The following is a 16,469-nucleotide window of genomic DNA, read 5'->3' as shown; positions in this document are numbered from 1 at the left end:
AAACTGTGCATCAAGAATTTTCATGTTAAGTCTCTTCAATATCTCCAGTTTTCATTAGAAAAATCCACGAAGTACTTCCTCGACTATCCAATTTGCACAATCTTAAAATATTAGAAAGCAGGGACGGCTCGTGGTGACAAATTTTAGGTGTTTTCGCAATGTTTTCCTTTCAGTATTTTATACAAATAATCCCAAAGATTTGCACAGTCGTTAACAAACATTTTTATTAGTTCTTAATTCTTTCAAGAGCTCTGCAGTCTCATACGAGGCGTGGCTATTAAATAACGAGACTTTCAAAGTCTCGTTACTTTATAACCACACCTCGTAGACTTTCCACCATTGGCGACTAGACATTTGACTACGTAAATCTCCTAATTTTTCAATAGAAAATTGGTAGGAAAATTTCGCAAACTATACGAAATCAAAAACGAAGATTCAATTATTTTTTAAAGAAAAAATCACGTTTCGCCCTCGTATTTCGATTACATAAAAACACTGTTAGACTGCTACATTGGTTCAATTCTTTTCGAATATCATTAGAAACGAAAGGGTCGTAAATAAAATAACTAACACACCTGATGGCACGACCGGCTCTACCTGTTTTTGAAATGACGACCTGACCCTAAATCCGAGAGCCGATCTAATAATACCCACACGAAGGATGTTTCTAAGAAATCATAATGGTTTCCGAAGAATATATTTAAAAGCCAGCCCTTCTTCTTGGGGTATTGTAGACACGTAGTCCTAAATATAAAACTGGTTTTTAAAAAACTTGTTTCTGGTTTAGTTTGGTTTTGTCTGTTTTTATTGCGGCTTTTACGACTATTCTTAATGTTTTTAGGCTATGAAAAGTCTCCCTCCAGGCTCGGTATAAATAAAAAAAAAACATTTCGAATTCTAAAAATATTTTATGGGTTTTGGAATCGTTCGGAATTAACGAAATAACAATCATAGAAGACTATAAAATTCCCATTAGTTCTTTTTGGGTGGACGTCGTCTACTGATATACCGGTTTTTGTCCACCCCATAATATTTTCGATAAATTTCGAATTGATTCATTTTGTTGTGTATCACGCAAACTATAGGGTGGAAAAAATTTTTTTATAAATGTTATGTCGATACTGAAATACAGTAGTATGTGATTAGGTGGCTAATTTCTTTTAAATAATGGTCGAGGGAACCAAAATTTTCCGAAAATGTGTAGGAATCCAGAAACTTCAATAATTATTATTTTTTACGGAAATATTTTTTTCAAAAAGTGTCTGGATGGCAAATTTCGTCTTAAAAAAGTGTTTGGTAATCCAGATTTAAAAAAAAAGTATTTGGGGCCCCAAAATCTTCTGTAATTATTATTTTGGAAGGAAAATTGATTTTGAAAAGTGACTTCGTGGCAATTTTTCTGGAAAAAATTGTTTAGAGAACCAAAATTTTCCAAAAAAGTATTTAGGAATCCAGAAACTTCAATAATGATCATTTTTTACCGAAATATTTTTTTCAAAAAGTGTCTGGATGGCAAATTTCGTCTTAAAAAAGTGTTTAGTAATCCAGAATTTAAAAAAAAGTATTTAGGGCCTCAAAATCGTCAATACTAATTATTTTGAAAAGAAAATTGATTTCGAAAAGTGACTTCGTGGCAATTTTTTTTGAAAATATTGTTTAGAGAACCAAAATTTTCCAAAAAAAGTGTCTAGGAATCCAGAATCTTAAATAACAATAATTTTGAAGGAATTTTTTTTTCAAAAAAAATCCAGATTTTTTCAAAAAAGTATTTAGGACCCCAAAATCTTTAATAATTATTATTTTGGAAGGAAAATTGACTTTGAAAAGTGAATTCGTGACAATTTTTTTTTGTAAAACCTGTTTAGAGAACCAAAATTGTCCAAAAAAGTGTTTAGGAATCCAGAATCTTCAATAATAATAATTTTGAGGGAATTTTTTTTCAAAAAAAATCCAGATTTTTTCAAAAAAGTATTTAGGACCCCAAAATCTTTTATAATTATTATTTTGGAAGAAAAATTGATTTTGAAAAGTGAATTCGTGACAATTTTTTTTTTGTAAAACCTGTTTAGAGAACCAAAATTTTCAAAAAAAGTGTTTAGGAATCCAGAATCTTCAATAATAATAATTTTGAGGGAATTTTTTTTCAAAAAAAATCCAGATTTTTTCAAAAAAGTATTTAGGACCCCAAAATCTTTTATAATTATTATTTTGGAAGAAAAATTGATTTTGAAAAGTGAATTCGTGACAATTTTTTTTTTGTAAAACCTGTTTAGAGAACCAAAATTTTCAAAAAAAGTGTTTAGGAATCCAGAATCTTCAATAACAATAATTTTGAGGGAATTTTTTAAAAAAAAATCCAGATTTTTTCAAAAAAGTATTTAGGACCCCAAAATCTTTAATAATTATTATTTTGGAAGGAAAATACTTTGAAAAGTGAATTCGTGACAATTTTTTTTTGTAAAACCTGTTTAGAGAACCAAAATTTTCAAAAAAAGTGTTTAGGAATCCAGAATCTTCAATAATAATAATTTTGAGGGAATTTTTTTTTAAAAAAAATCCAGATTTTTTCAAAAAAGTATTTAGGACCCCAAAATCTTCTATAATTATTATTTTGGAGGAAAAATTGATTTTGAAAAGTGAATTCGTGACAATTTTTTTTTTGTAAAACCTGTTTAGAGAACCAAAATTTTCAAAAAAAGTGTTTAGGAATCCAGAATCTTCAATAATAATAATTTTGAGGGAATTTTTTTTTAAAAAAAATCCAGATTTTTTCAAAAAAGTATTTAGGACCCCAAAATCTTCTATAATTATTATTTTGGAGGAAAAATTGATTTTGAAAAGTGAATTCGTGACAATTTTTTTTTTGTAAAACCTGTTTAGAGAACCAAAATTTTCAAAAAAAGTGTTTAGGAATCCAGAATCTTCAATAATAATAATTTTGAGGGAATTTTTTTTCAAAAAAAATCCAGATTTTTTCAAAAAAGTATTTAGGACCCCAAAATCTTTTATAATTATTATTTTGGAAGAAAAATTGATTTTGAAAAGTGAATTCGTGACAATTTTTTTTTTGTAAAACCTGTTTAGAGAACCAAAATTTTCAAAAAAAGTGTTTAGGAATCCAGAATCTTCAATAATAATAATTTTGAGGGAATTTTTTTTTTAAAAAAATCCAGATTTTTTCAAAAAAGTATTTAGGACCTCAAAATCTTCTATAATTATTATTTTGGAAGAAAAATTGATTTTGAAAAGTGAATTCGTGACAATTTTTTTTTTGTAAAACCTGTTTAGAGAACCAAAATTTTCAAAAAAAGTGTTTAGGAATCCAGAATCTTCAATAATAATAATTTTGAGGGAATTTTTTTTCAAAAAAAATCCAGATTTTTTCAAAAAAGTATTTAGGACCCCAAAATCTTTTATAATTATTATTTTGGAAGAAAAATTGATTTTGAAAAGTGAATTCGTGACAATTTTTTTTTTGTAAAACCTGTTTAGAGAACCAAAATTTTCAAAAAAAGTGTTTAGGAATCCAGAATCTTCAATAATAATAATTTTGAGGGAATTTTTTTTTAAAAAAATCCAGATTTTTTCAAAAAAGTATTTAGGACCTCAAAATCTTCTATAATTATTATTTTGGAAGAAAAATTGATTTTGAAAAGTGAATTCGTGACAATTTTTTTTTTGTAAAACCTGTTTAGAGAACCAAAATTTTCAAAAAAAGTGTTTAGGAATCCAGAATCTTCAATAATAATAATTTTGAGGGAATTTTTTTTTAAAAAAAATCCAGATTTTTTCAAAAAAGTATTTAGGACCCCAAAATCTTCTATAATTATTATTTTGGAGGAAAAATTGATTTTGAAAAGTGAATTCGTGACAATTTTTTTTTTGTAAAACCTGTTTAGAGAACCAAAATTTTTCAAAAAAGCATTTAGGATCCCAAAATCTTTAATAATAATTATTTTTGAAAAAAAAATTGATTTTGGGAAATGCCAAATTTCTTTTAAATAAAGGTCCAGAGCACCAATATTTTCGAAAAAGTGTCCGAGAATCCATAATCATCAATAATAATAATTTTTTTCGGAAAAATATTTCTTCTAAAAAAAAACTGTTTATGAATCCAGATTTGTACAAAAAAGTGTTTAGGACCCCAAAATCTTTGATAATAATTATTTTGGAAGGAAAATAGACTTTGAAAAGTGATTAGGTGGCGATTTTTTTGTCAAAAAATGTTCTACAAAACCAGAATTTTCCAAAAAAAGTGTCCTTACCTCTGTTAAATAATATAACATTCTCTCAATATCTCTTTCTTTGATAAATTTGTGCATTTCTTTGTCAGCCTCATCGTATAAATATTTTTTCTGTTCGTCGGGACTTTTCGGTAATATGGCTTGCAATAATTTCAGTTGTCTGAAACAAATGAATAATAATATCAAGGTCCAACCGAATTATAAATTGTAATATATATTTTTTTTTATTTTTTTTTGTTGTCATTACGTAACCCGCTTTGTGTTAAAAATACAAATTCTCGGAGATGGTAACAAGTGAAAGAACATTCATCGAAGGTTATTAAGGTTCAAGTTCACGTTGATCAGCTGATGGCGACGAGAAATTTTAACGCTAAATCATTATTTTCATAATAGAAGACAGAAATTAGACAACTCGAAGCTTTTTCAAGATAATCCATTAACGTTAAGACCTCATACTTATTATTTTTAGCAAAAAAATGGTTATTAAAATAATAGGAAGGTCTTTAATACATAGTTTGAAAAAAAAAACTATGAAATCGCCGAAAATATCGCAGAAATCGCACAAAGCATTGAGTGAAGGTCGCCCAGTCGCCGTATGCGCCAGATTTAACTGTGTGTGATTTTTCCTTCATACAAATTCACAAATGTATATGAAAAATTGTATTGGAAAATCACGTTTGAACTGAAAATTCGGACATGAGAAACCTGTGCGAAAGATTGTACAAAAACAGCGTCGTGAAGATGTTTCCATGAAACGTGGGTCCATCAATTCACTCCGTAAACGAAAAAACCACCAAAACGATGGATAAAAAAAGGGAGAACCAGCTCCAAAGATGGCACTAGGTCAAACATCCGTTATTGCAATGGCCAAAATTAACGATTTAAAGTTTGAATTGCTACCTCGTACACCCTATTCGCCAGATTTAGCTCTCACGGATTATTTTTTGGTCCTACACACAAAGGGTATCGAACATCGTAACTAAACAAAATTTTCGCGAAATTATTTGTTGTAAATGCATGATAAAATAAGATGTGATGGTTTATTTTGGTATTTTAAAAAGTTTAATAATGCAAAATTTGCGAATATGTATTAATTTCAACCGGCACTTTTTAATTTCGTCATCAATTCTACAAATCTGTTCAGAGCAAACGACATGTTGCATCAGAATTATGACTAATAAAAATTGAAAAAATAACTGAATGCTGAATATTTTTTAATTAATTCTAATAATTCGTGGTGGTTTGATCAATTTGAAAAATAAAGGATGTTACACACGGTTTGCGGTTTGTACAATGGATTTGTAAAATTGTGGGTGTTTGTATATATATATACACACATCCGATTCACTTTATGATAACCATTGAATTCAAACCGCAACAAAATCATTTGCGCAATTATAACAGATAATTGAGAAAATTTTGTTTTTAACTACAATAATTTCATACTTTGACGAGTGAAAAATATAATTTGGGTTATATATTTCATACTGTTAATTGCTCTAACTAAAATTTATCATTTACCTGTTTATACAACAAAATAATTACCTTTATAGAGTGTAGATCACTTTTATATAGTGGAAGATCATTTTTATGTAAAGGAAAATCATTTTTATATAGTGGAAGATCATTTTTATATAGTGTAGATCATTTTTATTTAATGGAAATCATTTTTATATAGTGGAAAATCATTTTTATATAGTGGAAGATCATTTTTATATAGTGTAGATCATTTTTATTTAATGGAAATCATTTTTATATAGTGGAAAATCATTTTTATGTAAAGGAAAATCATTTTTATATAGTGGAAGATCATTTTTATGTAAAGGAAAATCATTTTTATATAGTGGAAGATCATTTTTATATAGTGTAGATCATTTTTATTTAATGGAAATCATTTTTATATAGTGGAAGATCATTTTTATATAGTGTAGATCATTTTTATTTAATGGAAATCATTTTTATATAGAGGAAAATCATTTTTATATAGTGTGGATCATTTTTTTTAATTGGAAATCATTTTTATGTAAAGGAAAATCATTTTTATATAGTGGAAGATCATTTTTATATAGTGTAGATCATTTTTATTTAATGGAAATCATTTTTATATAGTGGAAGATCATTTTTATATAGTGTAGATCATTTTTATTTAATGGAAATCATTTTTATATAGTGTAGATCATTTTTATTTAATGGAAATCATTTTTATATAGTGTAGATCATTTTTATTTAATGGAAATCATTTTTATATAGTGTAGATCATTTTTATTTAATGGAAATCATTTTTATATAGTGTAGATCATTTTTATTTAATGGAAATCATTTTTATATAGTGTAGATCATTTTTATTTAATGGAAATATTTTTATATAGTGGAAGATCATTTTTATATAGTTGAAGATCATTTTTATATAGTGGAAGATCATTTTTATATAGTGGAAGATCATTTTTATATAGTGGAAGATCAATTTTATATAGTGTAGATCATTTTTTGATAGTGTAGATCATTTTTATTTAATGGAAATCATTTTTATATAGTGGAAGATCATTTTTATATAGTGTAGATCATTTTTATTTAATGGAAATCATTTTTATATAGTGTAGATCATTTTTATTTAATGGAAATCATTTTTATATAGTGTAGATCATTTTTATTTAATGGAAATCATTTTTATATAGTGTAGATCATTTTTATTTAATGGAAATCATTTTTATATAGTGTAGATCATTTTGATATAGTGTAGATCATTTTGATATAGTGTAGATCATTTTTATTTAATGGAAATCATTTTTATATAGTGCAAGATCATTTTTATATAGTGGAAGATCATTTTTATTTAATGGAAATCATTTTTATATAGTGGAAGATCATTTTTATATAGTGTAGATCATTTTTATTTAATGGAAATCATTTTTATATGGTGGAAGATCATTTTTATATAGTGTAGATCATTTTTATTGATTGGAAATCATTTTTATATAGTGGATATCATTTTTATATAGTAGAAAATCATTTTTATATAGTGTAGATCATTTTTATTTAATGGAAATCATTTTTATATAGTGGAAGATCATTTTTATATAGTGTAGATCATTTTTATTTAATGGAAATCATTTTTATATAGTGGAAGATCATTTTTATGTAGTGGAAGATCATTTTGATATAGTGGGGATCATATTTATGGAGCGCTATAATTAAAAACCTATGCGTTATATAAAAAAACGTCTTAAATAAAAAGATGGCAAAAATTATTAACTATAAAAATGATCTTCACTATTTTTGTCGTACGATGCGCGGTTCGCGAGATATTCGACAAAACGTATTTTTTCCAAGATGGCGGCTGACGCTCGCGCCCCCCCATTTCGCCCTCTTGGATTTCCATTCCATACATATTCAAAAAAAAAATCCGTTCGCTAAAATTTGCCTAATAAACCGTCTTAAAATACACCAACAAAAGATTCTAACTAATCAAATCCATTAAAAAATGCATTTAAATATAAAACAACTAAATATTAGTTATGTTTTTTTTTTTCGAACATATCGTATACTAAAACGAACACCATATTATATATTTATATTATGTTTACAGCTGACAAACACATTTCCTAAAAATAAACGCGTTCACGAATTGAAAGAAAAAATATTTAGGGACGTTTCTGTTCACCCTCTTCGAACCTGTCAGCGTATTTTATTCGATTGTCCATTTCCGAAATATAATGGAAATAGCACCTGTTTACAAATAATCGATGAAGCTTCGTTTAAAATCTTATTTTATTGCATCATCTCGCTTTCCGAAATTTCTTAAAATTTACCAATATTTCATCATTCCGTTTTGTGATAAAAACACGATTGTTATCATCAGATGAACAATTCAGTAAATTAGGAATGATTCAGGTTTATTATCGACTAAAGTGTATTTTGGAAATTTCAATATACATACAGGGTGTACAATAAAATTGCATCGGCTTTTTTTTAAGTCCAAGAGAGTAAATTTTCCACGACGATCATCACGAAACTCCATACATACATTAATGACGATACGAGAAATCGATTTATCGTATCGATTTTATGCGGAAACATTCACTTCCGGAGATACAGGAAGTCGCCATTATCTCAGGAAGGCCAACAGATATCGATCCATGGATAACTTTGATCGATAGATCTATCAAGTCATGATGATTAACGCATGCGCAGAAAAGTTTCCGTGAAAAAAGTATGGAAATGCATTATTTTTATCAAAAATCAATTAATATCAATCAATAGGTGGCTGGCTAGCCTATAGATGTCTCGGCAATGAACGAATGATTAATTTAAATATTACAATCACTGAAACTGTTTTTTTTTACGACCTGGCTTATCCAATCTAATCCAAATTTGATTCTTATACATTGTATTAGAAATCCGGGTATTTGAAAAAAAAACTAATATTCGAACTACTTAATTTATTCGAAATTGAACTTGATTATTATTTAATTAAGTCATATCAGTTACCTAATAGACGATGAGTAATGAATATGAACGAAAACTTTTTAATTCCAAGGTTATATTTTTATCTGTTTAGGTGCTTATTGTTCTAGAACTTCATTAATAATACTGATTAAAATAATGGTTATTAGTTCGAAGTGGGGTCTATCATATTTTTGGTCGAAAAAAACTAAAAAAAAGATTTGAAATAAAATTCTGATATCCCACTGGTTTTTTTTACAAATTGTTCGTTTTTCAATGATCAAAAAGCCACAAGATTTGCCAGAAAATATTTTTTCAACCACGTCAGATGTAGATGAAGAACCCACTTCGTAACACCATCCACAGATTGATCAGGAATTTATTTTTCCGAAAGAAGTAATTACCGAAACACAAGAAAATGTTAATCCGAAAAAAGCTACAGATTTTGACCTAATTACTGGAAAAATCTTGAAACAACACACTATCTATCTACTCGTTTCCCTGGATAGCTCTGTCTTCCATGGTTTGGGCAATCTCTTCCATCCAGGTCCTTGAGGGTCTTCTTTTATTCTGGGGTTAATGCTTCGAAGGTTTTTTCCAACACCTCCATCCTGTTCTGGATCTCCTGCACGATCTTCTCCACCATGATTTTGTAAATCGTCAATTTTGTGGTACATACAGATCAAAAATTCACTAGTCCAACTTTGGTGTAACAAAATTTTGGTAACTTCCAATTTCATGGGAAGCTATCAACTCGACAATCATCCAAAGATTCCAAAACAAAGTACTAAGGAATCTAGCATACGCCCTTCGGTACATTCGCAAAAGAGATCTCCATAGGGACTTGGAAATGGAGACTGTTGACCTAATTACTGGAAAAATCTTAAAACAACACACTATCTATCTACTCGTTTCCCTGGATAGCTCTGTCTTCCATGGTTTGGACAGTCTCTTCCATCCAGGTCCTTGAGGGTCTTCTTTTATTCTGGGGTTAATGCGTCGAAGGTTTTTTCCGACACCTCCATCCTGTTCTGGATCTCCTGCACGATCTTCTCCACCATGAATTTGTAAAACAACACACTATCTATCTACTCGTTTCCCTGGATAGCTCTGTCTTCCATGGTTTGGGCAATCTCTTCCATCCAGGTCCTTGAGGGTCTTCTTCTATTCTGGGGTTAATGCTTCGAAGGTTTTTTCCGACACCTCCATCCTGTTCTGGATCTCCTGCACGATCTTCTCCACCATGACTTTGTGGTACATACAGATCAAAAATTCACTACTCCAACTTTGGTCTAACAAAATTTTGGTAACTTCCAATTTCATGGGAAGCTATCAACTCAGCAATCATCCAAAGTTTCCAAATCATCATGTCGATGGCGACGCTATCCAGATCCTTGACAATCCTGGGATAGAAAGAAGACTTAATAGGATGAAGCTCTTTGTCTTTTATGGCAAAAGTTTCGAACTCCATTAAATTAAATTAGAATCAATTTGTTAATTGATCACCAAAGTGTTGAAAATCTGGGTTTCGAACTTATTATCTTATAACATCTACACCCGGTAGAAACCATCGAAAATTTTCGACAAAAATTAATGAGAAACTTATTTTTTTTTCAGTTGCATAATATCCTAAGTTATTTAATCAAATCGCGCGCTAATGTTTTCTCATATTGCTTTCCGAGAAATTATAGTTGAAAAAAAAAACATCTGTTCAACATCTCTTTGTTCTCTCTGTTACTAGGCCCGCTGTGTTGCCATGTATAAATTCATCGATGACTTATAACGTATGAAAGACATTCGCGCTTAATTATTTGAAAATTTAATTATATTCGACCGTCTAAAAATTATCGTTTTTGTTATCATATCTAAAATAGAAACAGACGAGATTAGATGGTTTTTTTTTTCGTTAGTCCACCCACCCGTTTTGGGATCTTTAAACTTAAACGTTCGTCGAGCTGTCTGAAAATCGCGTTCACGAAAACGAAATAATTATTTCATCATTTTACATAGTCTAAAACAGATGTAGCCAAAAAATTTTTGTTCGTGGAATTATATAATTATACAATTTGTATTTTAGCCAAGAAAATCGGCAGAATCTTCCAAACAATACTGTATAGAATATAATTCACTATTTTCTAATTTTCTAACGCCAGCTAGAACTTCGTTTATATAGTATAATCACATTCTAGAACCTTCGATTTCATGGAAATCTCTAATTTACTTCTTAAAACACAGGTCACGAAGAAAAAGTCGACGCATTCACCAAACTTAGACTTCGATTAACATATTGGAACAGGACGGGTTCACGGTTTATATTGTGGACGAGTTTTTCATAAAAATATTGCATATTTCTATTTTTTTTATTATTACAAGCTATATGAACATACGAGGATTGTTTGAAAAGTTTCCGAGCCGAACGATATGTCATTTTAGCTAGAAATTCCTCAATTTCTATAACGAATTCGACTAAATACTACTACATAAACTAAAATCATGAAAAGTAGAATAGAGTAAATCATTTTGGGTTTAAATTTACGGCGTACTACGATAATTAATTGTTTTTCAAGTAGTCTTTCATATTTTTTACTACAATGTTTTCTCTAGTCTGTTATTTCTGTATTTTCTTTCTTCTTTTTTTTTTAATGAACACTTTGCTTACTTTTTTGAACGCGTATCTTTCGTAAATTCAAAAGATTATTTCTAGTTCAGCCATTTTTTGTTTAATATACTCAATTACATACATTCCAAACGTTGTTTTACACGATTAGGTGATGAGGAAATGTCCAATCTATAGTTATGATCCACCCTATAGAATGTAAAATGCAAAATGAATTGGGAAATCGATAAAATATTTAAAAATTATTGGAACTAATATATTTATGTGTTGAATATAAAAGTTCGTGGTACGCCACTGCCAAAGTTCTCTTTCAAATTTAAACAGCGTTGCCTTTGAGGATCGATAATATAAATAATAGTCATTTGAATCGATCATCTATTGATTTGGATTATTTCATCTGTTTTTATTACATATTAATTTAATTTACGATTATTGAATACTTTTATTGTACCCAACAACGAACCGCCCTGTAGATACTTTTTTTATTAAGATTTTTTTTCATTCTCGATTTTAAATTTTAAATTTTTTCTCTTTCACTCAAATACAGGGTGTACAAAATTCTTACTAAGTTTCTATACGTAGAACATTACGGAATTATACGAGGTGTTTTGAAATTTATAATTAGTTTCGTATTAATTTCGTAACCACCTGTAGCTTTATAGGGATTTCATATATTATTTGATAATAAGGACTATCGTTTTTAAAATTATTCAACGAAAAATTTCATTTTGGGTTACTTATTATAATTTCTTTAAAACCGGCAAAATAATCCATAATTTTTATTTACGCTGTATTAAAAAAATTTTTTTAATACATCGATAATTTTTATAAACCATATTGAAAAATATATTATTTTATATAAAATATATATACAAGTTGTTATAAAGTAGTCGATATATTTCAAATTACCCTGTATTATATCGTAAAATCATATAGATAGAAACGAAAAGTCTAAAAATATAAAAACAAACAATTCTATTGGATAAAATATTAAGTTTGATTGCTTGTGTTAATATGATTATAACTTGTACGATAATTGAACTAACGCCGCGCCCTGTATATCTCTAATCGCTCGCTAGATGCATTGTTGCTATACAGCGTGCCCGTCCTTAACCAAGAGTTTCGTGACATTGAGAGATAAAATGATAGAAAAAAAAAAAAACACATTAAACAATCAAACTTATCAGATTGTTAAATAAATTCATCGCAAGGGTATATGTGTGTGATGAAATTATCAAATAATGGAAAACGGGTAATTATCTTTTTTTTTTTTCTTTGTAAATATAACCAGTCGACGAGCCGTCAATTCTGAGAACTGCCTACGTGCCTACACATCAGTATAAAATAAAATCTCCCTAGACTGCTTGTCGGCGATTGAGGTCATTGGCGTTGGGCTGGGGGCTGGGATATTTTCATGTTTAATTAGGTTAGGTTAAGTTAGATTCGGTTAGGTTAAGTTAGATTAGGTTAGAACGATTATATCTCAAGTACATTTATGATCACATTTAAAAAAACGAATATTTTGAAAACCAAAAATTACATAAAAATGTTTATTTATTAATTTTTAACAAAATCAACTTTTATCGAATGGTGCATAAAATTTATGTTAATAATCAAATTATACTTATTTCTTTGGTCTACACAAAAAAATGAATATTCACAAAAAAAATTATGTACAACTGATGGTTATTGAATATTAAGTAACTTAAAATAATATTTATGACTTCATAATTTGATATTTTCATGTTTAATTAGGTTAGGTTAAGTTAGATTCGGTTAGGTTAGGTTATGTTATGTAAGGTTAGGTTAGGTTATGTTATGTAAGGTTAGGTTAGGTTAGGTTAAGTTAGATTAGGTTAGATTATGTTATGTAAGGTTAGGTTAGGTTAGGTTAAGTTAGATTAGGTTAGATTATGTTATGTAAGGTTAGGTTAGGTTAGGTTAAGTTAGATTAGGTTAGATTATGTTATGTAAGGTTAGGTTAGGTTAGGTTAAGTTAGGTTAGGTTAGGTTATGTTATGTAAGGTTAGGTTAGGTTAGGTTAAGTTAGATTAGGTTAGATTATGTTATGTAAGGTTAGGTTAGGTTAGGTTAAGTTAGGTTAGGTTAGGTTCTGTTATGTAAGGTTAGGTTAGGTTAGGTTAAGTTAGATTAGGTTAGATTATGTTATGTAAGGTTAGGTTAAGTTAGATTAGGTTAGATTATGTTATGTAAGGTTAGGTTAGGTTAAGTTCCACTCCTGGGAGCTGTAAGACCTTGAAGTTGGTGGAGTGGCTCAGTAACTTTCTCTCTTCTTGTGCCGTCTTGACGGACTGGTGGAGAGGAGTGAAGCTAAGAAACAGCTCAAAAATCCAAAGGATTAAGTGTTGTACGCTGATGCAATGACAATTTGTTGTCCTCCCGGCGTACGACACTCCCGAGGATTGAGGAGGGTGGTTTAGTGGGTGAGAGTCCCACACAAACTCACAGCATATGCACCCGTCCGTTGTGAAGAAGGCATAAGCTTCCACCCTACCTCTGGGCAAAAATAAAGGTTAGGTTAGGTTAAGTTAGATTAGGTTAGATTCGGTTAGGTTAAGTTAGATTACGTTAGATTCGGTTAGGTTAAGTTAGATTAGGTTAGGTTAAGTTAGATTAGGTTAGATTCGGTTAGGTTAAGTTAGATTACGTTAGATTCGGTTAGGTTAAGTTAGATTACGTTAGATTCGGTTAGGTTAAGTTAGATTACGTTAGATTCGGTTAGGTTAAGTTAGATTAGGTTAGGTTAAGTTAGATTAGGTTAGATTCGGTTAGGTTAGGTTAGGTTATGTTATGTAAGGTTAGGTTCGTTTGATGCTTGGCACAAAAGTTATGAACGATTATATCTCAAGTACATTTATGACCACATTTAAAGTCATAAAGCTATATAAAATCACCAGGTGACATATTTTCCATATTGTTTTTCATAAATCCGACGTAAAAACGAAGATTAAAAAAAATGCATCGAAATCGGATGATTTTCGATTTTCTATAGTGGAGCAAATTAAATATATGTTGCATTAAAAAAATAAGAGAAACAATTTCTTTTTTATTTCAATATTTCATAAATACGCACTGCACTCGTACCAAATTAACACAAATGAAAAATAATTTTTTCTCCATCTTATAAAATTCGGTAAACATCGAGCCGTCAGTCCACGTGGACTCATCATATCCACTGTTTACCAATGAAAACATCGAATTGTAAACGTAAATGCATTTCCATTGGCCGAAGCTGTCGGAAGGCGTATGTACACAATTTCTTCGAAATATTCCTGCCATACAGTCTGCGATAAGCAGTGGCGTGGCTCGGTGAGATTTATTTATTTCATAAATTTCTTTAAATAAATAGAAATAAGGGCGTTGTTTAGACAATAGGCGAACGAAGACAATAAAATTGCACAATGTAGTGAAAATAAAGACAGGTATGGATTTAATAATAAAGGTTTAGATATACAAACACAGCAAGTTATTTTAAATATATTCGATGTTTAAAAAAGGAAAATATTGGGCATTTATTCCTGTTAGGGATCGTAAAAAAGGCCCAAACAAACAAAGAATTGCTTACTGTTATTAAAGGTCTAAAGTTCGAGAAAATTTATTATAAATAATTTGGAATTGAAATGTTTTTTTTTATTTTGTTTTATTTGTAAAGAATTAATTTCCCTTTGAGGTTTTTGCTACGAAATTTCGTTTTCCAGATGAAAAAAAAAACGAATGGGGTACAAACAAAAACCCAGTTCATGTCTGGTACCTTGTTTAAACCAAACTCCCTTACAGGCAGGTACATTTTACTCGTCTATTTACGTTTTATAATCAAATATTGAGTTGTAGCAAATCAATAATTTTAAGTAAGACTACAATCAAGTGCACCCGTTTAAATAATATTATAAGAACTATACCGGGTGTATCACACAAAGTATGGGACGGGCCAAAAAACTTTTGGCCAGTAGTGTATATATAACTGTATGGTGTAAACATTAAAAATATCACTTTTAGTACAGTTATACAAAAACAAAAAGAATTTTGTGTTATTTATTAAAAAATTATTCGGACTCGTTTCACTACACATTAAAAGAGACATAACCTCAAATTTAAAACGCTCCTAGATGCAGTCGAAAGTGAAATTCAACTTGGATAAATTTAATTAAATGTTGATTATAAACAACAGAAGTTTGAAAATAAAAATGATCGATGCGGTTGACGGACTGACACACTTACAAACATTAAAACCATTCAGCGTGACTTTTGAAATGAAACAAAAATTGGCGTTTCTCGAGAATAAGTACGATACTAATTTCCACACGATCAATCCTTATAAAGTTGATCTGCGTGAAAATTTTGTGCTTCAAGGTCAACATAAATAGTTAGAAAGGCACCCATGAAACAGTATAATGCCGGAAGCCCTTTCGAAGGGATTGCCTTCGATATCGACGTGTGCCCTTGGAAGTCCGCAAAGATCAAGGAAGAAACTTCGAGATCCATGTGTTCCAGGAAATCTGTAACCAGCTGAGAATGAAGAAGACCAGGACAAAGACATTAGTTACCAGTCACCAGAGAAATTGGGATCTGTATCTATTCCTATTTCCAACGGCTTATCGATCTGTTTGGACGTTGAATGAGACCTCCTTGTCACTGGAAATGAAGTAAAAAAAAATCTTATTCGATTTAGTATACGGGGTTCGACTCGAAAGTATCAAAACTACGTTGAGAATTTCACAATCTGATGACTTTCTTTGAAGGATTTTTAATTTAGGTGGAATCCAACAGTCGTAGGGAACTATGTGGGAACTCTACAGAGGCGGTGGGGAATATTTCAATTTTTTTCATCAATATATTTACGTCAGTTTATACTTGAACCGGTTTACACGCTACAAGTCGGAAATTAGTACTACATTCCATATAATTGGATTCTGTGACTTCCGGTTCGACTTTTTGACTCGGTTTTACTTTGGGGAGCTTATTTTTAGGAGCTGGGGGGCTTGGCTGAAGATAGGAAAGACGTACTATAGAAAAAATTCCAAAATAATAGTTGTTCACGTTTTTTTTTTGTTCGAATTTCATTTAGACCGAGAAAACGAAACAATTTTTTGGTTATGTTAGGTTAGATTAGGTTTGGTTGTGTTAGGTTATAATACGTTGAGTTG

At 29.6% G+C, this 16,469-nt stretch overlaps 1 protein-coding gene across 2 annotated transcripts in view; it reads right to left on the bottom strand.

The window, feature by feature from the left end:
- The window catches only part of LOC130891990 (dynein axonemal heavy chain 3), a 115,259-nt gene that overhangs the window by 56,203 nt on the left and 42,587 nt on the right, over positions 1-16,469 (bottom strand). For both annotated transcript variants that reach the window (XR_009058975.1, XM_057797151.1), the window contains exon 4: positions 4,266-4,404. Coding sequence is in view for 1 of the 2 variants with exons in the window: in XM_057797151.1 (XP_057653134.1) it covers positions 4,266-4,404 (139 nt within the window). In the remaining variant the exon portion in view is untranslated. The remainder of the gene's footprint in view (positions 1-4,265; positions 4,405-16,469) is intronic.

Source organism: Diorhabda carinulata, chromosome 3 (genome assembly GCF_026250575.1).
Source record: "Diorhabda carinulata isolate Delta chromosome 3, icDioCari1.1, whole genome shotgun sequence".
Classification (NCBI taxonomy): domain Eukaryota; kingdom Metazoa; phylum Arthropoda; class Insecta; order Coleoptera; family Chrysomelidae; genus Diorhabda; species Diorhabda carinulata.
The sequence above is the reverse complement of the archived record's forward strand: the minus strand, read 5'-3'. Positions and strand labels throughout refer to the sequence as shown.